The sequence below is a fragment of the Pezoporus occidentalis genome, unplaced genomic scaffold, assembly GCF_034315485.1.
Source record: "Pezoporus occidentalis ecotype Australia unplaced genomic scaffold, CSIRO_AGI_Poc_V1 ctg81, whole genome shotgun sequence".
Classification (NCBI taxonomy): Eukaryota; Metazoa; Chordata; class Aves; order Psittaciformes; family Psittacidae; genus Pezoporus; species Pezoporus occidentalis.
This window is the reverse complement of record NW_026916170.1, coordinates 8061970-8086778: the sequence shown is the minus strand read 5'-3', so window position 1 is coordinate 8086778 and position 24809 is coordinate 8061970. Positions and strand designations below refer to the sequence as shown.

Sequence of the window (24809 nt, the reverse complement as noted above, 5' to 3'; positions counted from 1 at the left end):
GTTAGGGTTGGAAAGGACCTCAAGATCATCTAGTTCCAACCCCCCTGCCATGGGCAGGGACACCTCCCACTAAACCATGCCACCCAAGGCTCTGTCCAACCTGGCCTTGAACACTGCCAGGGATAGAGCGTTCACAACTGATTGTCACAACAATGTGACATCAGCTAATAAAAGAGGAGATGAAGTTATTGGGGGACTGACAGCTCTGCCTTATCAACCTCTTTTGTCATCTCTTTTGCTACCAAAGAAAACCAGCAACGGTGTTCAACTAAGGGGAAGTTTGTGTTCCTGTCTTGCAACCAGCTGTACTCCTACGCTGGAGAGATGACTAGGGCTGGCGTCTTGTCAGTAGTGTCTCTCTAGGTACAGCTGCTTCTCTGCAGTGAGCAGAGTATTTGTAAGACTGCGTAGTATAAGATGCCTTATGCTGGGGCTTTCTGTTCAATCTCCACCAGCTTCTGCTTTTTTACGGTTGGATTGAGAGTGCTGAGGGAAGGAACAGCATGGTGTTTTAATACAAGAGCAGTAGTTTTGCTACTAAGCAAACATAAGATACTGTGTGAATAAGAGACCAAACAATGTCATGATTCTTTCACCCAGAAGACGAGGGAGCAAGACTCCAGTGTTTTATGTCTTTTTTTTTAGCTGGTATGAGCAGCTTCAGGATCTCTGCAGTTGCTAAAAGGAGACTAAGAATTGATCTTATGCTGTCAACCCTACTTAAGCATTTCAGTATATTTCACTTACATTCAATAACAGGATGAAAAATATGGTGCTCCAAATGGAAAATTTCTTTGCCTGTATGTTAAAATGTCTTTGCATGGCTTTTATATGGTCTCTCTAGTCATGCATCGCTTTCTCTTTTCCCCACTCCATCCTTAGTCTTTTAGTCACCACAGACATAGGTTTCAGAGTGAGCTTTGTCCTTATCTTTCTTATTATTGGGTTTTGGTTTTTATTTGGTTTTCTTCTTTTCTATTCTTCTAATTTCCTTTCTGAGGGGAAAAAATAAATAAATAAATAAAGGTCTGGTTTATCCACATTATTTCCTCGGAACTTGCATGTCTCATTTCTAATTTCATGAGGGATAGGTCTCTCCCTCTTATTCTTCATAGAATCATATAATGGTTTGGGTTGGAAGTAACCTTAAAGGTCAGCCAGTTCCATGGCCAGGGATGCCTCATGCCTGGACCATGTTGCCCAAGGCTCTGTCCAGCCTTGCTTTGAACACTGCCAGGGATGGGGTATCCACACCTTTTGTATTCAACCTGTTCCAGTGCCTCATCACCCTCACAGTGAGTTAAGAACTTCTTCCCAATATCTAATCTAAATCTCCCCTCTGACCGCTAAAAGCCATTACTCCTTGTCCTGTCACTACATGCCCTTGTACAAAGTCCCTCTCCACATTTCATGTAGGCCCCTTTTAGGCACTGGAAGGCTGCTCTAAGGTCTCCCCAAAGCCTTCTCTTAGGTTTTTTTTCTGGTAGTTGCCATTTCTCCCATGTTTACCCTCTCCTCTTACAATAATTTTCTGACTTACGTAAGAATGCTAGAGCAGGTTGACATTTTAGTACCTAAATTTTTGTGTAATATTTGTCACAAATACTGTAAAGTTTAAAAATTCCTCCTCAAAAATTCCTCCACATCTCTTTCTCCTCACTATGTTTTGTCCAATTCTTTACCCTAATACTTACCACAAATGAATGTTGCTAATAAATCCAGTGCATTGAGTTTATTATCTCTTATTTGGGATCTGCTGAGCTTGCAATTAGAATGGATGTTGATTCTGCCATAGAAGAGCTTTTCAGTCCTTCTTTCATTTTGCCTCTCCTCCCTTCCTTTACTTCATTCTCTAAAAGGTCATTTGGATTAATCACAGACAAGATTTTGGAACAAAACTACTGGGCAGGGCCAGATGCAAAAGTGGCCAAGCTCCTCCCACATATAAAAGAAGCCCTTAGAGGGAGCACCAGTGACCAGGAGTGCCACCAGCAGGGTCGGCAAACAGGGGCATGGTGTGGCAGCAAGGGTATGGCACTGCGGTTTGTGTGGCAGTTCATGCACAAGGGCCTGCCAGCTCAACCAGGGAGCAATGGTATCCACCCGGCAGAAAGCCATGGCCTCTCTAAGCTCAGACACAGCTGCCCAAACAGAGCTCCAGTGGGAACATGCTGCCACCCAGGTGTCAGCTGCAGGCTGTGCTCTGTGCTTATGCCTTCATGGGATGGCAGTGGTAAGCACACCTCTAGGAGGTGTGCCCAGGTAGGGGAACTCCTGTGCTTGGTGGCTGGGCTCCAGGAGGAGGTGGGTGGGTTGAGGAGTATCAGGGAGTCTGAGAGAGGCAGAGACTACTGGAATTGCACCCTATCACTACTGGAGTGGCTGAGGGAACTGGGGTTGTTTAGCCCAGAGAAAAGGCGGTTCAGGGGAGACCTTATTGCTCTCTACAACTGCCTGAAAGGAGAATGTGGCAAGGAGGGTGTTGGTCTCTTCTCCCAAGTAACAAGTGATAGGATGAGAAGAAATAGCCTCCAGTTGTGTCAGGAGAGGTTTAGATTGGGCATTAGGAAACATTTCACCTTCAAAGGTTTGTCAAGCACTGAACAGGCTGCCCAGGGAAGTGGTGGAGTCGTCATCCCTGGAGAGGTATTTAAGACACATAGATGTGGCACTTACAGGTGTGGTTTAGTGGCGGACTTGGCAGTGCTGGTTAATGATTGGACTCAATGCTCTTAAAGGTCTTTAACAACCTAAATGATTCTATGATTCTACTTCACTGGAAATGAGGATAAAACCAAGATTTGTGTTTCAGTGAAAAAAATGCTAAACTTTCCCTCTGGATTTTTGTTTCGTGAATCTGCCCGTGCCTGAACCATGAAAACAGAATTGGCAATGTGAACTGGCAGTGGATTTCTGTAAGGTGTTTGTTTGCACTGTTACTGCAATGAGTCAGTGAGTACAGTCTGTGAGTCAAGCTTTGGTAGGAGTTGATTTTTACAGTAGCTAAATGTTGGCCCAGCTACCACCTAACTTGCATGAACTCTAGTATCTGTCAAACACAATTTCTACTTTTTTGCTGTGTCTTACCTTTCAACTTTGTAAATCTTTTGTTTTCCTTTTCTTATATTAAACTAAAATACATTTTCAGTAATTGGGATGATATATTTTTTCATGGAGTTTTGGTATTTTTCAGCATCTGAATTTTGTTTACACTGTTACAAGCCTGGCAGGATAGCATGGAGATAAGGCAGAGATCCACTTTGTTAATACATTTTGGAATACTGATAGTGGATGGTAATAGCTTAACAGTTTTTTTGTAAAACCTGCATTTTGAAATGACAGCCATTTTGCTGACCTTGAACATGTGCAGATATATTAAAAGAGACAATATGATTAGGATTGCGTGGCTGATGGGCATCTGAAAGTATTGAAGTATCTTTTGCTCAGTGTTCACAGGCAGCCGCATAGTTTCAATCACGTTGCCTTGATTGGGCTTCATAGCTCTGTCATTTGTTAGTGTTTGAGGCAGCTTGTGCAGCTGTAACTCAGATACCCTTGTATGGTTGTCTTGTCTCATGATGAAGACTTATCTGCTGCCAGCATCATACATGGGCTTCCAGAGGCTACTGAGGCAGACCAAGCCTGCAGTTGTGGGTAGCAAAATGGCACTCTGCAACACTGAGATTCTTCACCAGATCTCATCTGTAGCTTTTAATTTCTGAGATCTCTGTATCCTTTTGCTCAGTGACACAGAAGCCTCCTCTGGCAAATACAGTAAATGAGAAAATCAAAGAGAAACTGCCTGAAAATTTACTTTATGAAAATCCAGCATGGTTATTGGCTTCATAAGCCTGAGCAACAAGCCGGAGAAGAATAAAAAGCAAACCTGCAGCTGTTTGGGATTAATGACTGTATAACGCAAACAGCATCTTCATGAAAACAAATGAGCTTTAAACAAAGCATTGAATATGACATTCATGTGTATTAATAAAATGAAGAAGTAGGTGTAAGATTTGTGTTTCCTAAGAGCATAAAAAAATCCGACCTAAAAAGAATGTATGTGATGCAGTGTGTTGTTTAATCAGGTTTATTAGCTAACACTAGGCTGTGGTATCAGCTGAAGCAGAAGCTTTGCTTGAATTATTCGTAATATTTTTCAAAATCTAAATCGGGTCATAAATATTTTGGCAATTTCAGATTAGCGGCGTAGGGGGCGGAGGGCATTATAGAACACACCATGTGATAGAACAGTTGAGTGCACTGATTACTAGGCTGTGCAAGTAGATAGAGCCAAGTGGGAGGGTGCCTTCACATCAGGAATGAGGGGTGCTGGCTCTGCAGTGAGAGTAGTATCCTGCTCAGCACCTTCCCATGCCATGCATGACTAGCTGATTATCTCAGTCCCTCATGGAGCCCTGTGTTCACTTAGTGGATATTTTGAAAACATCTGTGAGTCAGGAATAAGCCCTGTTCACTAGCAAAGGCCTGACAGTCTAACAGAAACGGTAAATACTGCTATATAACTCCCAGGAAGGTCTAGAAAAGGTAAGTGTCCTTGGTAAAGGCCATCCTGCTAAAGAGAAAGAAGAACACAGGAGAAATGCACAGACTGAGCATGAGAGAAAACAACCAGAAAAAGAATGGCAGAATTGTTCGGTGCCTGCATCTGTAGATTAGGAACAGATTATATCAGAGTAAAATCTTGAGATGTGGAAGGGTGAAGGGGGAAACAAACCCCCAAACCAGACATGATGCAAGAAACCAGGCTATTTAGCTCATGTATTATGTTAGCACATACTGTATCTCAGGAGATGAGGTGGACTAAATAAGCTAAATAAAAAGCGTAAAATAGAAAAGTAACTATAAAAACCCAACCAGAACATAAAAGCAATGATCTTTTAATGCTAGTCTGTTTTCTGTCAAATATCATCCAATGTTCATGCATTATAACTTACAGAAGAATGCCAACAAGAACAGGCATTGTGAACAATAATTTTAAGATTTCTCTTCATATTAAGTACGCCTCATTAAGTTAACTTGCATTATTCTGTCATCCCTGTAGCAGCTGAAACAAATGATTTCATGGAAATATAACAATAAAGCTGGTTTGCAATGCATGTATTATTGTACAATCTTTTATTGCCCATTCACATTCAGATTTTTCTTGGCGGATCCTCTACTCTATTTGAACTACTGTATGCTTCTTCTTGACAAAGAACTACTTGTTTCCTCTTATTTTTTCCTCTCTGTACTTTTGTAGTATGTGGATGTTTTGTAAGCATTGTGAGGGCATATGACTAATTCTAGCAGATGATGACATGAAGGTCACAGTGGCTGTATTTTAAACTCTGTAGTCACTTTGGATACTCCTCTTGAAAAACAAAACAAAGCCAAACCAGATCTGTCTTTTAATGAATATTTAACATTCTGTTCCCTTATATTGGTATTATATGATAGAGGTTGATATTCAAGGATCACCTACTGCAAGCTCAGGAGTGTTGCATCCCACCTAGAAGGAAGTGCAGCAGGAGGGCCAGGAGACCTCCTTGGATGGATAAGGAGCTGCTGAGGAAAATTCAAATGAAAAAAGAGGCTTATAATAAGTGGAAGCAAGGACAGGTGGCATGGGAAGAATACAGGGATGTTGTCTGGGAAGCTAGGGACCAGGTTAGGAAAGCTGAGGCCCAGTTAGAATTAAACTTGGCTAGGGATGTGAAAGATAACAGGAAGGGATTCTACAGGTATGTAGCTAATAAAAGAAAGAGAGACAATGTAGGCCCCCTCAGGAAGCTCTCAGGAGAACTGGCTACACAGGCTTTGGAGAAGGTTGAGGTTCTTAGTGACTTCTTTGCCTCGGTCTTCACTGGCAAAGGCTCTGACTGCGCTACCCAAGTCTTGGAAGGCAGATGCAGGGACTGTGAGAATGAAGACCTTGGGCCCACTGTAGGAGAGGATCTGGTTTGAGACCATCTTATGAACCTGAATGTGCACAAGTCCATGGGACCTGATGAGATCCATCCACGGGTCCTGAAGAAGCTGGCAAATGAAGTTGCGAAGCCACTGGCCATCATATTTGAAAAATCATGGCAGTCAGGTGAAGTTCCCGATGACTGGAAAAAGGGAAATATAACCCCCATTTTCGAGAAGGGGGAAATGGATGACCCAGGGAGCTACAGACCAGTCAGTCTCACCTCTGTGCCTGGCAAAATCTTGGAGCAGATTCTCCAGGAAGGCATGCTAAGGCACATGAAAAACAATAAGGTGCTTGGTGACAGCCAGCATGGCTTCACTAAGGGGAAATCCTGCCTGACCCATTTGATGGCCTTCTATGATGGGGCTATGGAACTGATGGACAGGGGTAGAGCAGTTGATGTCATCTACCTGGACTTGTGCAAAGTGTTCGACACTGTCCCACAAGACATCCTTGTCTCTAAATTGGAGAGACATCAATTTGATGGATGGACCACTCGGTGGATAAAGAACTGGCTGGATGGCCGCACACAGAGAGTTGTCAATGGCTCAATGTCCGGCTGGAGACCAGCAATGAGTGGTGTCCCTCAGGGATCGGTGTTGGGACCGGTCTTGTTCAACATCTTCATCGCTGACATGGACAGTGGGATTGAGTGCACCCTCAGCAAGTTTGCTGATGACACCAAGCTGTGTGGTTTGGCTGGTACCCTGGAGGGAAGGAATGCCATCCAGAGGGACCTGGACATGCTTGTGAGGTGGGCTGATGCCAACCTCATGAAGTTTAACCATGCCAAGTGCAAGGTCCTACACCTGGGTCGGAGCAATCCCAGGCACAGCTACAGGTTGGGCAGAGAAGAGATTCAGAGCAGCCCTGTGCAGAAGGACTTGGGGGTGCTGGTCAATGAGAAAATGAACATGAGCCGGCTTCAGTGTGCGCTTGCAGCCCAGAAAGCCAACCGTATCTTGGGCTGCAGCAGCAGAAGCATGACCAGCAGGTCGAAGGAGGTGATCCTGCCCCTCTACTCTGCTCTCATGAGACCTCACCTGGAGTATTGTGTGCAGTTCTGGTGTCCTCAACATAAAAAGCACATGGAACTATTGGAACAAGTCCAGAGGAGGGCCACGAGGATGATCAGGGGACTGGAGCACCTCCCGTATGAAGACAGGCTGAGAAAGTTGGGGCTGTTCAGCCTGGAGAAGAGAAGGCTGCGTGGAGACCTCATAGCAGCCTTCCAGTATCTGAAGGGGGGCTATAGGGATGCTGGGGAGGGAGTGTTCATTAGGGACTTTAGTGACAGGACAAGGGGTAGTGGGTTCATACCTAAACAGGGGAAATTTAGATTGGATATAAAGAAGAATTTCTTTCCTGTTAGGGTGGTGAGGCACTGGAATGGGTTGCCCAGGGAGGTTGTGAATGCTCCATCCCTGGCAGTGTTCAAGGTGGGGTTGGACAAAGCCTTGGGTGACATGGTTTAGTGTGAGGTGTCCCTGCCCATGGCAGGGGGGTTGGAACTTGATGATCTTAAGGTCCTTTCCAACCCAAACCATTCTATGTTTCTATGATACTATACATGGCTACAACAGTGACTGATTTGAGCATGTGACATTTTTAACCCTGGAGCTTTTATATGTACTGCAAAACAGTTATGTCTTCAAAGCCAAGTTGTGTGGATGAACAGCATTAAGACATGCAGTTCCACCTGGTGTTCTTAAAGCTATTTTCTCACACAGTGAGAATGTTAAGATTCTGAACTTCTTGATCCAGTGCTGTTTCCAGAGAGATTTTGCCTGATAGCATATATGAGACTTGTAATATTTGGCCTATTTCATTTGCCTCTGTCCAGTTTTCGTAGCTTTGTTCTCTGTGCAAACCTATTAGTGTATGTCATTGCCTCTGCTTTTTTCCTAAACTACTTGCTCACTCTTGCTACTTTTATTATATCCATACCCCGCATATATTCTTGTAATTTTATTCTGGTATACCAGATGCACAGCTTTTTAGCTCTCTCACTTTACTGAAAAATGAGAAGAAATGGGTGATTGTAATGAGCCAGCGTTTTATATTATCGTGCATTTTTCCATAGCCCATATGAAGTCCTTTCAGGGCAAAACAACACTCAGTTTCTTCAACAGTGAGTGATGGAGAATCCTCACTGAAGGATGACCTGGAATAGTGACCATGCCCCAAGCTAGAACAGTCATATCTACGTTTGTGCCACTGAGTATTCAGAGAACACAGCTCCTAAATTTCAACTTTTGTTTTCTGAACAGTGGTGAAATGTGATTTTTTGAAAAACTGAAGTATTTCATTAAATCTGAGAGAGTTTCCAGAGGGTTGGGTTAGAAATGTTAGAATATTAACATCCACTGTGTTGAAGTCTTGAGTAGTTACAGTGTGACTCTGCTCCCAGGACAGCTGGATATACCTGGCAGGAGCAGGTGGCTTGGTCAGTCCAGTTCTGTAACTGTGGAAGCAGTGCTGCCACAGTGATAGCTTAAGGCTGATGTTGCCAGATGATGCAGGGTCCAAGCTGTAAACCCAGCCCTGTGTAGCCCTGGCTCTCATAGAATGGGGGGATCCTTGGTGAGTTTTTGTCATGTTAAACCCATGCCCTGTTTGTGGGATTTCCTTTTCCCTCATGCCTGAGGTGTATAATGTTTGTTGCATGGCTCTGAACTACCTGAAGATTTAAGGCTACTGCTCAAGAGGATAGAAAAGTTGGCCAGCCAAGGGCTGAGCCAGCTGCTAAAATTGACTGAAAGGGTTTTATGACTGAGCAGACAGTGGGTGACTTTCCTATGGGTTTTGGAATAGAGCTGAATTGGTTCAGCTACAGCTTTCAGAGAATGTGGAAAATCTTAACTAGAAGTATTCTCTTTAGCAAACAGAAAACCAATGATCATGAAGCTTGCCATCCAGGAATTAAGGAACAATGACAAACTTTTCTAAAATGGTTGTGGCTTCTATCACTGTTATTATTCATGACCAAAATAGCTGTACTATTTTTTTCATCGTTTAGACTCCCTAACATGGTAGTTGATTTATTGCAGGCATTTAGCTGTGCATTGTTTTGCTGCACAGACTGCTTTGTGCTGCTCAAAAATGCTGCAGAAAAAGGTGATGCTTGATACTGTTCAATAGTACAGTGCCTTCTTGATTGGACTGTGATGAAATGTAATAATTCTAATGTGTCAAGCTTTTCTGGAAAATGTGGGAAATAAAGGAGCTTTTTTACCTCCTGGGATTTATGATGTTTAATGAAGTTATTGTCATTCTGTAAAATGAAGTCGGAGAGAAGTATTATCATACATGCTGGAAATGCTTTCTGGTTTAATAGATCAAATGATGAAATAGTGTTTTGCTTTACACACTGACAAGCTCTTGAGCTCGTACAGCATGTTTATTGTTCTTTTCTACCTGCTCTATGTGATGTTGTAATGCAGAGTGATTACTGAGGTTCTTATCTGGTAGATTATCCTGTTAACCTGGCACTCCAGCAAATTGTCATGTTCTAGCAAAAAGGCAGGACATTATGCAAAAGAGCACTTCAGCACACAGATCTTTTCAGCACACAAGTACATTGTGGTTTTCATGTTATTTTACTCTTTTGTAGGATTGCGTTGATGTGGGATGGTGGGAAGGAGAACTAAATGGCAGACGAGGTGTGTTTCCAGATAACTTTGTCAAGCTTCTTCCTTCTGATTTTGAAAAAGAGGTAAGCAATGTATTCTTCCATTTTCACTTTAGAGTACAGAATAAAAGTGGAGATAAAGAAATTCTCTTTTGGGTATGTGATTTTCACAAAGTTTTAGTAACAAAATATTGTTAAAGAAAATGAAATTCTGGGTTAGAAAGCATCCATGAAGAGAGCATGGGGCAGTCAAAATCATATTATGGAGTTTCTTTGAAGGGTTTGATTGGCCCATCCAGTCAGTCAGCCTCCACTCTGTTGCTCTGAAAAGCCCTCTTTCCTGCATCCTAAGTATGAAAGAGAGAGAAACTGGAGGTCCCAGAAAAATTTGCTGAGTCAGGTGAGCAGTGGTGGCCAGAACTGTTAACTCTTCTCCATTGTTTCTGTGATGGAATATAAAGTTAACATACCACCTGTATGATTGACAACAGTCAAACGCTTTTCCAGAATGAGAAGAGGAAAATTTTAACTGTGAGATTTGAAAACCAACAGTGAGCTTTTGGTATCTCAGAGGCATGTTTCCTTATCTCTCTCAGAATTATTAAAAAAGAAGGTATAAAATCTATGCAGAAGCTATTTCAGCTTCTGTTTATTTGAAAAAGATGGCGTTATTATTTGCCAAACAATATTTAGAAATCCTGCAGCTTCCTGAAATAAAGTAATGGATTACTTCCCCCAAAAGTCCATTCCATTTCTAGGAACCTTGTCAGTCATCAGTGCAATATTACAAACTTGCAATCAGGCTTTTGATGAGTATTTCACAAGGACAGTGTAAGCCTTCTGTGATAAAACAGAGACTTACTGACACTCAACTTCAATCTCTGGCAATAAAATTGGATGCCAGAGGCAAAAATTAAATCACTTGGAAAGCTTAATAAAGCAACTATTAAACAACTCACAGAAGCTAACATGAGAATTATTGAAAATGAAGGTAGAGGAGCAGCAAAAACTGGGGGAGATGAAAATGCAGTTCCATAGCAGAGTGGATATCCTGGCTTTAGGCCTAATAATAAAAGAAGGTGATTTCCAGAAGAGGCAGAAATCTTAAACTGTAAAACATAGGGAGTTTATTATAGAAGAAAAAAAAAAAATCTTTTATGCAATTTTTCGTGATGAAATTTATTCAGTCTTTTTGAACTTATAAACTCTGTATCTTGTAGTGTTTTTTTAGAGTACTGTGACTGTGACTTGTAGAATAAATTAAATGTTCAGACACTTAGAAATTGAAGCTAGGTTTGCTGTAAATGTGGAGAATAAAGCTTTATTTATTTTTTTAATGGCACAGATCTGGCCACATGAGTAAAGAACTGGTAGGACTATAGATTATCTGCTTGAATCAGTGCTAAAAGGGAAAGAAATGGATACTTTTTCAGTGGCTTTGTCAGGTATTTTCTGATGTGATCCAGAAACCTTGGATTTCATCCGATGGCATGAAAGTATTTGTTGCCGTAGCTCTTCTGTTTGTTGAACAAAAGCTTGATATTTTTTCCCATCTCATTATTCAGTCCCCAGTTTGCCAATCCTGATTTTTTTTCCACACATGGGTATTTGTCCGAGTCCTTTTCTATTCATTGCTTAGTCCCAGTCTCCACCTCTTAGGTGGTCTCAATTACAGAATTTCCCCCTGAGCTCACTATCTGAGTCTGAATCACCATCTGGATTTACTTTCTATCCCTACACCAAATTTCTTTATCCAGCTTCTTTTCCTCTCCCCTTTCACTCTTTGTCTCTTCTCCGTAGTTTTGCTCTCTTTTTGTCCAACAAGTCCTGGTTTCCTTTCTGTTGGCTTCATTTCTAGTCTGTCTCTGTCACCTTCTCAGTTATCTCGTCCAGCCACAGACCCTTGTAATTCTTCCTTGCTTCTCCATGTTTCCCTCAGCAGTATTAAGGCTTTTTCATGCTACCTCCATTCTGATCTTTTTGAAACAATGTATTTCCCCAGTCAGCTTCCAGTTAAAGCCACTTTGTCTAATGAACCATAGGATGCTTTCTCCTTTGTGTACAAGGTACATTAATGTTTTACTTTTAATCAGGAGTGGAATTTGTAAGTGAATCTCTCACTTGTTCATCTGCAGTTTATTTTTTTTCACCATGTATTTCTAAATACATTTGCCAGATTTGAAAGAGATCGCTGGGAAGGGTGAGCAGCAAGGGCTCAGCCTTCACAGCAAACTCACTCCTTGTTAGTCTTCAGACCAAAACTTTGAAGTCCTAGAGCATAGGCTGAACTAATTATTGCAAGCGAGCAAAACAGCTGATCTTGAAAGTATGCAATCCTTTTGGCAGATATATAGAAAATAATAGGGAGGGATTTGATATCAACATGGGTTTGATAGAAAATATGAACCTAAATGGTCAAAGCCATGTGTATGTGGAAACTCATCTTGCAGGTAGGTCCACAAGTCTATATACAGTACTGCATACCCAGCAAGGTTGATTGCTGTGATAACAGCAATTGTGATCTATCTGTAGCAAAAGAAATAATGTCCTTCTATAGAAAAAAATGATAGACATATGAAGAAAACAATTGTAAATTTTTACTTTACCATTATTCTCTTTAATTATGATACTTCATGGCTTTTTGACAGTGAGAATTAAGGTATGTAATTTGATTTTGAATTCATTCCAAGATGTATATGGTAAATGCCAGTATGGTGTGTATGCATACACACACATCAACACAGAAGAAAAGCCACTCTTTCCCTAGCCTAGACATGAAGAGGAATGGTTCCAGTGCTAATTTGGTTGTCATGTTTCTCAGCCACACCGTTACAGATCTATTAGGAAAATTGTCATAATAAAGAAGATAAAAGTAAAAAGTACAGACTAGTTGGAATAATTTATTTCATTTCAACAGACATCTAAAACTCTGATAACTGTCTTTCACAACTGGAGCTGTAGATTTCTCATAGTGAATGAATAAAATACAACCTTTGCAGTATTTCCTGTGTTCTGCACTTTTGCTCCATTTATGCATCTGAAAAAACAGGCTTCAGATTTTGCCATGCCTATCTGTTTTTCTTGTGTTTGGTGGGTTTTTTTTCCAAAATGGGTTGGAATATTTACAAGACTAAAATTTAAATGACTAGGTTTCTTAGGTAAATCAAGGATCATGTACTTCTGTCACCTTAAGGCACATGAACTGGACTTCTTTTTTTTTTCATTTTTTACCCCTCTCAGCAGAACATTTCAGTTGCAAAGGTAAAAAAATGAAATTTCATTTGTCAATGATATTTTCTCTCTTCAAATTTGTTTTAATGAAGTTATTTCAGGGAAATTTTTGACAGATCTGTAGTGTCAAGATTTGTAGTTATTAATGGTAAGCAATGTATTATTGCTATTAATGTAAACCTTTGTATGAATGAGGTTTACAGGCATTTTAAAACAGTCTGTTTTCTTCTGTTATTAAATTTTAGAGACCGAAGAAACCACCACCTCCAGCAGCTCCTATCATCAAACAAGGATCAGGTAAGGTGTAGCTGATGCTGTACAGCATATGTCAGCGAGCACATCTCAATCTAAATAAAGAGTACTCAAATTTTTATAGAATTTATCTGTATCAAAATTGATAAGCAGGAGGTGCCTAGAAAACAACTAATAACTAAGAATCAAGTTGCAAAAAGGTGATAACCCTGAAAGGCTGGTGCGCTTTTTAAGTATATTGCAGGCAACCATCTTCACCTCTTTTAAATGCCATATTTTACCCCTTGAACATGTTAAGTCAGGGCAAGCACTGATACTTCAGTTTTTACAAGTTCTCCAGTTCTGTTCCTTGACTGAAGTTGATTGTATGCATGTCTTTGCAGTATACACCCAGTATGCTGGAGTCTGAGCATACCTGCAAGAGGAAACTGCATTCCCTTTACATCTCCAGATCTGGTTCATTCTAGAGATAAAGAGCTTTTTAGCATGTCCATAAGATAGTTCCAGAGAACTTGGCTGTAATACAGTGTCCTCATCTGAGTTGCAGTCAAAGAGTTGCAGATCTGGATGAATGCTGGAGCTTTCTGTCTGTCTCCAGGTTCTGTGCCATATCTAGATTCTTAATTTTCAGTATTTCATAGCTGTAAGAATAAAACTTAAAGGAGTTATCCTGAACCTGTTCATGTAGATAATGGTTTTGCAAATGTATTAAGGGGCTGATGATTTTGCAGATGAGTACTAGCGAAGCTGGCTTTGGAATATGTTAGACTAAATTGTGTATGAATACTGAGAGCTGAAACCACTTGTATTGGTAGTTTTAAAATGACCTCTCAATACAAATTTTCAAAAGTGCCTGCGTGATTTCCTTTTTCCATGAAACTCAGAAACAGTTAAAATACCTCCATGCTTGGCAGTTCTGACCTCAGAAACCAAATTCCAGTTCTGTTCAGCAAAAGGCAGGGGATGCTGTCAGTTTTCATTTGTAATGCAGTTTGGTGGAAACATAAGTATGGCTGGAATTCTTTAATCCCTTAACTCCGATCCATTTGTTAAAATTCTGCAACAGCACTACCACTTCCCCCAGTGTTGGCACACATTAGAAAAGCGAAATGAACTCATTCAATCTATCCAGATAATTTTACTTGTCACTATGGTCTGTTCCAGGTTTCAGTGCTTTAAAATGTAAATTTCCCTCTCCTGCAGTCTTGATCTATTAATAGAAGAAAAAGTTACACCCGTGTACAATCTATTGTGAATCAATAGGCTATAATTTAGATAGTTTTAATTTGTCAAGCAGTCTCCAACTACAGAATCATGACTTTAAATATTTAGTTTACTTATTGACACCCATGGTTTATTCTTCACTCTGTCTTGAGACTCATAGAAACATGAATTTGATTTTAAGATCAGTAACAGTGTCCAGAGAGAGCAGTATAACTTTGCCATCTAGTGGCGCCTGCTTATTAAATATGTCTTAGTGACAACTTTAGAAAAGCTCTATAAAACATTGTATTTCTTTCAATTTATATGCCTATAATTAGAGAATACTACTTTTAATATTTTTGTGCCTGTTAGCATGCAATGCATTAGTTGTGTCACCATAGGAAGATAATATGCCTGTTTTCAGAAAGAAAAATGGATGCATAAAGGATGCAGACAATTCAGTCAAGGCCATATAAGTCTATGGCAAAGCCAAGGCTATTGCTATGCTTTGTTTCCATACTCAGTCTTTGACAAGTCTTGGCTGGTTATTGTAGAATCACAGAATGATTAGGGTTGGAAAGGACCTTAAGATCGTGCAGTTCTAACCCGCCTGCCATGGACAGGAATGTGTCACGCCTAGACCATGCCACCCAAGGCTCTGTCCTACCTGGCCTTGAACGCTGCCAGGAATGGAGCGTTCACCACTTCTTTCGCAACCTGTTCCAGTGCCTCACCACCCTCACAGTAAAGAACTTCTTCCTTATATCTAACCTGAACTTGCCCTGTTTAAGTTTAAACTCTGTTTTTTTACAAGGGTATCCTTGTTATGCACAGGAGTTTTTTCTGATAGATATGTAAAGGTGAAAACTATGTGTTTATTATGGACTGTTATTACTATCCTGGCATCATCTACCTTGTCAAATTATCACTTTACTGAGATAATACTGTATTTTACCACATCCCCACATCAAGCCTTACTGTTAATGACAGGTAACAACATCCAGTGATGTTTCTGTATATTTAATCGGTCATAGTGATGAATAAATTGATAACTGTCAGTTGAAGCCCAAATAATTAAATATCAGTATCTTCTGATGCAGAGCATAAAATCAGAGCAGGGAATTAGAGCTGGTCTTTGTAGTATAAGCAGCACATATGTGAAGGAGGTGTCTGGTTTGTATTATAGTATAGCTGAAAGTTTGGCTGTATTTCCAGATCTGCATAGCAGTAGACTTCCAGGGCCATCTGTGCTGGGCTACTATACAAAGTAATATGAAAACTGGAGAGCCAAAGTTAGGTGCACAAGTCCCTTTGGAAAGCATTAGGCATTTCACCGAGTACCTGGGATAAGCAATACACCTGCATCTAGTCTGGAGGGTAAGAATACTCTTCCAAGTCCCTCTGGGAGCTTGTACAGTGTTCACCAGAGCTTCCTTGCAGGTGACTTTCTTATGGCAGCTAAGGCAGGATCATGGTGCCTGCCTAGGTTCTTATTAATTTGGGGGTGACAACACAGGCAGGGAGTAGACTTGTGCCTGGGAGCTCACCAGTATTTGTAGGCTCACTGGTTTAGACATGTCCTAAAAATATCCCTCTGTGTGTTAATGATGACTATTAATCTTACTGTAATTAGGTATACGGACTTGTGTCTCTTTTTCTTGAACATGCTAGTATGTGCAAGACTATCAATATGTTGACTTGTGCTTTGCGTAACTTGTGTTTAGAAAGTCTTTAATTTGTTTCTAGCAACACTTCAGGAGTGAAGTATTTTAATAGAACCATTTAAGTTGAAAAGACCCTTAAGATCATACAATCCAACCATAAAATGGGAATTTGGTATTATTTATTGCCATGATAAGTGATGCAAATGCTGCCTGTCCAAAAGCACAGTTATGTAAAGAAACAAGGGCCAACGATGAGTAGTGATTTCTGGGAACCAGGTGCAGAAGAGAGTTGTGACAGAACATTCAAAAAATGTAAATGTATTTTAGAAGTGCATATAATAGAACAGATTGAAGAAAAAAATTGCATGTGTTCCCTGCCCTGCCTCCTCACTTTTCTTGGATATCATCTACTGTAATTTTTACTGGAATACTGATAGTCCTAGCTAAAGCAGTTTTCAACACTACTAAGTTGAAATGGTATTAGCACCTAGTATTTAGCCAGTGCAGTGAAGCCAATATCCAGTAAAGCATTTCTTGTAATACAAGGACTGGAAGATTGCATCTTGCCTGTGCCAGGAAATTTTTGTGAAATCTTCCCATTGTTGGTGCCACAAGTTCCCGTATTCCTACCAGCAACAGAAGTCAGTATGTCAGGGTCGTCAGTACAGACGCAGAAGGCAACAGAGGCTTACACCTCCAGGCTATAAACTGTCAATTAAAACAGTCGTGCAGAATACTGTCAGTACTACTGTTCTCATCCTTCTAACATGTTGAAGTGAACAGCTAGTACTAGAGTTGAAAAAGAGAAGGGTACTCAATGTAAAATAAGCCCTGTGTTGGTCTGTATTAAGTATTCTTTTAGCAGAAATGCCCAGTTAATTTATTCTAATCAATTGGTCCTAATTATTCTCCACACTGTTGAATTGTTCAATTAAGTATGTCTACAATGGTAAAGAATCTTTTCACACTCTAAAAATCTGTAGTTATTGAATTATTTTTAATTTTTATTATTTTTATTTTTATGGGATGGTCAGAAAGTACCTGTTCTTTTGAGATACACATTTTGGAAACTGTGAACCTGATCTGGGAGAACATAAATATGTAGTTGCTTTTTTGTCATGTTGATGTAAGCAAATACTTGAATCTAGATTTATGTTCAGTTTTAGCAAGACATTTTCAAATCGGAGCATGCAAAAAGCCTAAGAAATTGCTCAATTAAATGGTATGTGACCATATATGCTGGTTTGTTGACTTCTTCAGAATTCCAAATTTTCCTTTCTTTGACAGGTACTACAGATCGAAAGCATGAAATCAAAAAGGTGCCTCCTGAAAGGCCAGAATGTCTTCCTAATCGAACAGAAGAAAGAGGTATGAAATGTGCTTTCCTGCCTGCTCTCTGCAGAGAGACAGGGAAATGGAACTGATGCACATCCTCATTTCTCAGTTTCTGTTTTCATTAAGTGCATTGTTTGATGTTTATTTCCCACTCTGATAGATCTTTGATGTTGCACATTTTAGAAAGGATCTCATTGTTGCCTTAGAACTGAATTCAGGGTATTCAGTTGTACAATCCAGAGCTGGTAAGCGCTTGCAGCCTCAGCTGAAGTCAAGGGGAAATACGCTCTCAACGCATAAAATGCTGTCTAAAGCTCTGTGCTCAGTAAAACACAGGCCCTTCATCAAGTAAAATACCCCAGATTAGTGTCTACTTTTTTCTGAACATCTATACGCTTTGGTTCTCTAGTTGAAAGCTGGGTTGGTGGTTTTCCTGCATCACAGAGGGGTTTTGTGAAGATCTAGTCATCAATGCTTATGAATCATGCCATTAGCATAGTCACAAAAGTCATAGGCAAGTCTGTGAAGAAATGAAAAAATTCTGTCTTCAAAGCCAGGTTTAAACATTGCGAGGAATGGGACACTGTACCACACAGAGCAGTGACAAGCAAATTAAACCTTTAATGGTTTCATGGTATTCATTGTGCATTCTGAATAGTTTGGGGATAATAGTTACACTGATTGTCTAATGGTGTCAAGTTTCATATGTTTAAGCAGATTCTTACATTATATAGACAAGTTTGTTTATGGGATTTCTTAACTTTTAAGTATTCAACCTTGCAGTCTTGTAAAAGGCACAGGTGTGCACATGTCTAAATGCATTAGATGCGGTTACAATTCAGTGCCAGAACATTCAGACTTTGCCCGAAGATCTGTTTCTGGATATATGTCTCAGTGATCTGACAGGTGTTTTAGCAGTTTCATCTACATATGTTTATTTCTGGTTATGTGTGCTACTTCTTGTGATTATCTTAGCAATAAAACCCTTTGCTTTCCATTTTGGATTTAAAAAAAAAGCTGTCAAAATGGTGGAGGAAGTATAAACATGATACTGTCCAAGGGTATAAATACAGGTAGCTTTTCTGAATGTTGAAAAGAGGTTGTAGGAGTCATGTGTACATTTCTGGAGTACCAGGAAGTGGCAGGTATTGCTCAGTGAGGTGTGGCAGTAAGGGTGGCTCAGGAATGTTCTTTATGCTGTGTGTTGGTACACTGCCTAGGCCATCCCTCACACATAGTTCGGGAGGTCTTGGGTGATATGGTTTAGTGTGAGGTGTCCCTGCCCATGGCAGGGGGGTTGGAACTAGATGATCTTAAGGTCCTTTCCAACCCTAACTATTCTATGATTCTATGATTCTTGGACACTGGTGCGGTGTAAATCGCCACAGGAGTAAGTGTGTAAAAGTTACACAATACACTGGAAAAGCTTCAGTGTTACAGAGGACCCAACAAATTGCATCAACTGAAAGTGTACTGAAAGAGGGTGTATGCTTGTGAACAGTCACTTACTGGAGTATTCCAAATCTCATGTGGACTGTGTTTCTGGTGATTTACTCCGTGATACTCACAGACTGAAACCTAGAACCCATTAAGGAATACCCTTATAAAAATCCCGTGGGAGGAACACTGCCAAGACCTCTTACACATATACAGAGATGTAATATTCACAACATATTGTAGACAGTGTTATCAAGGGAAGTGGGTGTTGACATAGTAGGATACAGAGAACAAAACTTTGGTCCCTTTGGGAGTTTTGTCCTTTCTTTAAGAAGAATCAGGTTTCCTATGGTGTGGCAAATGTGTTTACATGTTTCTTTTGTATTATGAATTTAGAGCATATTATTTACAAGAGTTATTCATATATATTGTACATCGCATGCTCACAGGCATTGTGTGTTTGGCATTGGGTATTAGTATTGCAGCACTTCCCAACTATGCATAATCAGTTCTGCAAATGATCTGGGTTTTCACTGGTAAGCTGAAAACTTCAGCGTGTAAGTCTGTGCTTAAAAGTCTAAATAAAAGGTCTGATTTTCCTGAGGGGTTTACATCCTGCCAAACATTGCTAAATTTTAATACTTGTATTTTCATTTAACTGTAGTTCACTTGAAACACACTTTTATTTTCCTTCCAATAACGGTGTTTCTCTGTTTGCTCAAGAGATGTTAAGGATATCCAGCATAATTATTTTTGTGACCTTCTAACTTAATGTTGTTTTATATTAGAATTTGATGTAAGTTGTGCTCATGGGATATTGTTCCACATGATACATAATTTGTTGCCATTCTTATTTTTTACACGCAGAAATCAGCATTCCTATTCAGACACTGCACACACATTTTGGCCAAGAGGAATTACAGACAAGAACAGTCAGGCAGGGCAAATATCTGATATGTGGTAAACATCTTATGTCAAATAAAGAAATAAAGTATTATTTAGGACAGATGTGGAAAGGAGATAAGGTTTTTGTTTGTATACAGTGTATGTACAGTTGAAGATTTCTTGTTTAATTGCAGACTTACAAGTGCTAATGCATTCCACTTAATAATATCTGTGTTCTTTATTCCTGGAAATAATTGATTTAAAGAAAGATCAGAGAGAGAGCAAAAGCAGTTAGACTTGCAGAAGCCTTCAGTTCCTGCTATACCTCCGAAGAAACCTCGGCCACCCAAAGCAAACTCTGTGAATAGACCTGGTACCTTGCCCCCAAGACGACCAGAAAGACCAGCTGTGCCTGTGACTCATACAAGGTACTATTCTTCCTCTGTCCACTGATTTTGGGTTTAGTGAAAAAAACACAGAAGCATAGAATTTACATACATTTAAAGAATTTAGCTTTTACAGTTAATGCCACAATTTATTTTATGGTAAACTGTATTTAAAGAACAAAGAAAAAGAAAAGCCATCTAGTCATCTGGCTGATTCATAATTATCTTCTCAAAAATAATAGTCTTAGATTGTTCATTGCTGATTCATTTCTATTGAAGAAAACACTGTTACTGTAACATCATAGTTTCCACTGCAGAATATGTGGGAAATACCTGCATCAGTAAGTTAAACTGGTGTTGAATTTCTTAGTTTACCTCAAATTATTTCAGCTTAGTATTGGCACTAAGTCAGTGCAAAAGCTTGGATTGTACTGAGGAACAGCATCAGACAGTGCATATTTCAAATACTGTCAGTTTGGTTTCAGTCTTTTTTCTTTCATCATTTTAGATCAATTTTGAGACAAATACATGTGTCTTCATACAATGTTCTTTAAGCTGGTGCCACTGCAGAATGCTGCTGTCAAATATGTATGTTCTAATGTTGGTTGTTATTCTATAGTTACATGATGCTCTTTATCAAAGGTGGTTGCAGCCTTTGAGGAGCACTGAGAAGTTGGTCTTGCCAACATAATTCCATTTAATTTCTGTAGAGCTTGGAAAAGCAGAGGCTGCAGAAATTAAAGGCCTTGCCTGTAGTCCTAGTGAAGTCTAGATGGCTGCATTAGTCATTAGCATCTGGGTTTTGCACTCTAGACTTCCTTTATGCATAGTAAATAGAAATAGGTGAAAAGCAGAAAAAAGCAGTTGCCTAAAATGGGAAAGCTTCACATCTTGCGGAACTACTAGAATACAGGCACAGAAATAATTTTACTATTAGAAAAAATAACTACCATTGAACTACTGGAGTTCAAGTATACTGACAGTGAATTAAATACCAATATGGAGTATTTGGGTAGAGTGGAATAAAATCCTAGTCATTGGTTCCCATCATTCCTCCACATATAATACATCAAACAAATGCTCTGAGAGTGGAATCTGAGACATATAAAATTAAAAAATGGGGACTGCCTGATGCTGCCAGTTTCATCTTACTGAAGTGCTTTGACTGTGCCGGCAAAGTGTGTTGACTTCTCTGAGAGAACTTCTTACCCTTCCTTCCTAGGTGCTACTGTCACAGTTTCTTTTGGACTTTTTGGCTTTGAACATGCTTGCCTAGTTATTCCAAAATATAGTCCACACCTGCTGGTCACTTGGGCATGCCTGGAAAAGCAAGTATTTGCTGTGATCTTTAGATGTAGCTAAGTAATGTCTTCTTGGCAAGACCAATACGTATCCTAGCGTTCAGTTCACTGGCTGGGCGCACAACAGGCTGGGCATACAACGGGGTAGCTATTCTTTTCTCCTGTCCTTTGCCTGGAGTATTTTAAACACATTGTAAATATTTTAAACATTTAGAGCTATGGAGGGGTGTTTTATTGCCCTTCTCATTTCCTTTTTTCTAAGTTCGAAGTTAACAAAGTGAAAAAGCAGATCTAAACAGTAACCCTGTTGTGTTCTTTAATTGTTCAAACTCCTCTGTGTCTAGCACAGGGGAAAAAAAAATGTTTTTTGCTTTTTATCTAATACTGTTTTATTTGAAAAGGATTTTATTTGTAACAGTAGTGTCGTGGTTTAAACCTAACCAGACAGCTCGTTAAATCAAAATTTAGAAGGGAAGGTGATTTTTAGGGTGGTGATGATGCATGCTGATGATCTGAGTGCTAGTAGTTTCCTAATGAATTTCTTCAGCAGCTAATTCAAATTAATGGATTTACCTCATATAGCTCTTTTGCCTGGTAAGCTCTAACTTGTAAGGGTGTCTTGTAGGAAGAGAGCAGGAAATGCACATAATTAAATAATCCATGGAATAGACTTCAAATTACTTGAATAATTAAGAAATGTGAAACTTCAAATGGAAGCAGTCACTTCAGTAAGTGCATTTTACTTTTAAAAAGTTCAGTTTTATAAGATAGTGAAGATTTTTAAGACCTGCTGGTATGCATTTCCAGACTATGAAAAACCTAAGGCAATTACAATAAAAATTGAAACAGCAGAATTTTTGCTCACCTGTCATGTTTTAACCCCAGCTGGCAGCTTAGCTCCACACAGCTGCTCACTCATTCCCTGACAGTGGGATAGGGGTGAGAATCAGAAGGGCAGAAATGAGAAAAATCATGGGTTGAGATAAAGACAGTTCAACAAGTAAAGCGAAAGCTGTGCATGCAAGCAAAGCAAAACAGACTTCTTTCAGCGTGTCCCATCGGCAGGCAAGTGTTCAGCCATCCCCAGGAAAGCAGGGCTCCATCATAGTAACGGTGATTTGGGAAGACAAATACCATAACTTTGAATGTCCTTCTCATCCTCCTTCTTCCCCCACCTTTTATTGCTGAGCACAGTGTCATACAATATGGGATATCCCTTCAGTCAGCTGGGGTCAGCTGTCCTGGCTGTGTCACCTCCAGCTTCTTGTGCCCCCCCACCTTCTCACTGGCAGGGCAGTGTGAGAAACAGAGAATGCCTTGACACTGTGTAAGCCAAGCTCAGCAATAAAAAAAAACACCTCCCCATGTTATCAACACTTACTTCATCTCAAATCCAAAACAGCATTGTGCAGGCTGCTAGAAAGAAAATTAACTCTATCTCAGCCAAAACCAGTACATGATCCTAGGGGGAAAAGTTGCTGTAGTTATAAAGTGAGTTCTGTGAGATTTCCATGGCAGCTGCTGAGCAGAAGAGAGTTTTTATTTTTCTGTTCTGGGTAAGTGGCTTGCATCTTATATATCTCACTGATTTTTTGTGGTGACGACTGCTATTCCGTTTAAATGTAATCATTCTTCCTTGGAGGCAGGTTAGGGCTTCAAGGGCAAAAGGAAAGACAAAATCCATGTGAGACAGAGAATAGGTGTCCATTTCCTCCAAAGGCGTCAAAACTTATTTAACCTGTGATTATACAACTTACGGATGAGTCAACTCTCTGGAGCAGGCAAGCCATAAGGACGTACAGAAAGTACATTTTTACAGTCAGTCTAAACCAATTTGCCTCCATGCTGCTGCTAACCGTGGCAGGTTCCATCTCCTGGCAGCCTGTTCCTGTAGCCTCCCTTATGTTAGCACCAGCATTTGTGCAGCCGTTCAGCCATATGGGTCAGGGAGTTGCTCCAGATGGCAATTAATCAGTTTGCAGTGGGATTTCTATTAGTGTGAGGTTTCTTTCAAGCTGATCATAGAATAATAGAATCATAGAATAGTTAGGGTTGGTAAGGACCTTAAGATCATCTAGTTCCAACCCCCCTGCAATGCGCAGGGACACCTCATACTAAACCATGTCACCCAAGGCTTTGTTCAACCCGCCCTTGAATGCCGCCACGCATGGAGCATTCACACCTTCCTTGGGCAACCCATTCCAGTGCCTCACCACCCTTACAGTAAAGAACTTCTTCTTTATATCCAATCTAAACTTCCCCTGTTTAAGTTTTAACCCGTTACCCCTTGTCCTATCAGTACAGTCCCTAATGAAAAGTCCCTCCCCCGCATCCTTATAGCCCCCCTTCAGATACTGGAAGGCTGCTATGAGGTCTCCACGCAGCCTTCTCTTCTTCAGGCTGAACAGCCCCAACTTCCTCAGCCTGTCTTCATACAGGAGGTGCTCCAGTCCTCTGATCATCCTTGTGGCCCTCCTCTGGACTTGTTCCAACAGTTCCATGTCCTTCTTATGTTGAGGACACCAGAACTGTACACAGTACTCCAGGTGAGGTCTCACAAGAGCAGAGTAGAGGGGCAGTTTGCTGGGAAATGTATGCGTGCAGAACAAAGTAGTCAAATGTTCATTGCCAGTCAGCCAAGAAGCTAAGTTGCTTCTTAGAGATTTGCAAACACATAAGTGATTTTTAAAAATAAAAAGGCCAAAAAATAAGAAAACTAATTGTCAGGTGGATCACTTGGAGAATATCCTTATCATCTCACCAATTAATAAATGTTTCTAGGAATGTGTTATATTTCTACTTTTTCCTTCCTGGTGCAGACTGCTTGCCATATTGACAGCTGTGTAGCACTCTTCTTTTTTTTTTTTTCAGGTCATAAACTGCTTGCTTATCTTTTTTATTTCACAGAACATATATTGCCCTACCACAGTGTCTGACAGGATATATGTTCACTTAAATTTTTAATACAAATGTTCAGACTTCCTGAATTCTGAAATAGGGTTTCCAGCAACTTTGTACTTTGCTCATAAATGGCTGCCATGAGTTGAGGTTCAGGCCATCTGTCATCAGCTTATGGCATCAAAAGCAAAGACAAATGAAAAAGTCAACAAGATTCAGGAACTCACTATGTATTTTACTTTTGATGGCTACTTATTGCTCTTCATAGAAATGTACCTCTGCCTGGGTTGTTTCAGGGACAGATCTATATTTTTACCTATAATTTAGGTACCTTACATACATCATAATTGTTACATTGCTATGCTGGGAATAGTCATTGTGGAAAAACTATGATATGTGTTAGGTGACCTGATAATGATTATGTACAATTGATTGCGTTAATTGGACAGTTGTTATAACAGTAAATGTCACAGGGATTTGTCTGTGTGGCTTGTGCAGTGCCAAACTACTCACCTGCTACTTGCCCATTTTAAATTAAATGTTTCAGTAGTTGCATTATTCTAGTAAACTTAAATAGTTGTGTGATAGAAAGTTCTATGAAGAAACAGTAATCAC

At 40.1% G+C, this 24809-nt stretch overlaps 1 protein-coding gene across 12 annotated transcripts in view; it reads left to right on the top strand.

Annotated features, from left to right (window-relative positions):
- SH3KBP1 (SH3 domain containing kinase binding protein 1) overlaps window positions 1-24809 on the top strand; it is a 237018-nt gene that overhangs the window by 190457 nt on the left and 21752 nt on the right. For all 12 annotated transcript variants that reach the window (XM_062603814.1, XM_062603809.1, XM_062603813.1 and 9 more), the window contains 4 exons: window positions 9585-9686; window positions 13079-13130; window positions 17240-17320; window positions 19875-20037. In XM_062603814.1, coding sequence (XP_062459798.1) covers window positions 9585-9686; window positions 13079-13130; window positions 17240-17320; window positions 19875-20037 — 398 coding nt within the window. The remainder of the gene's footprint in view (window positions 1-9584; window positions 9687-13078; window positions 13131-17239; window positions 17321-19874; window positions 20038-24809) is intronic.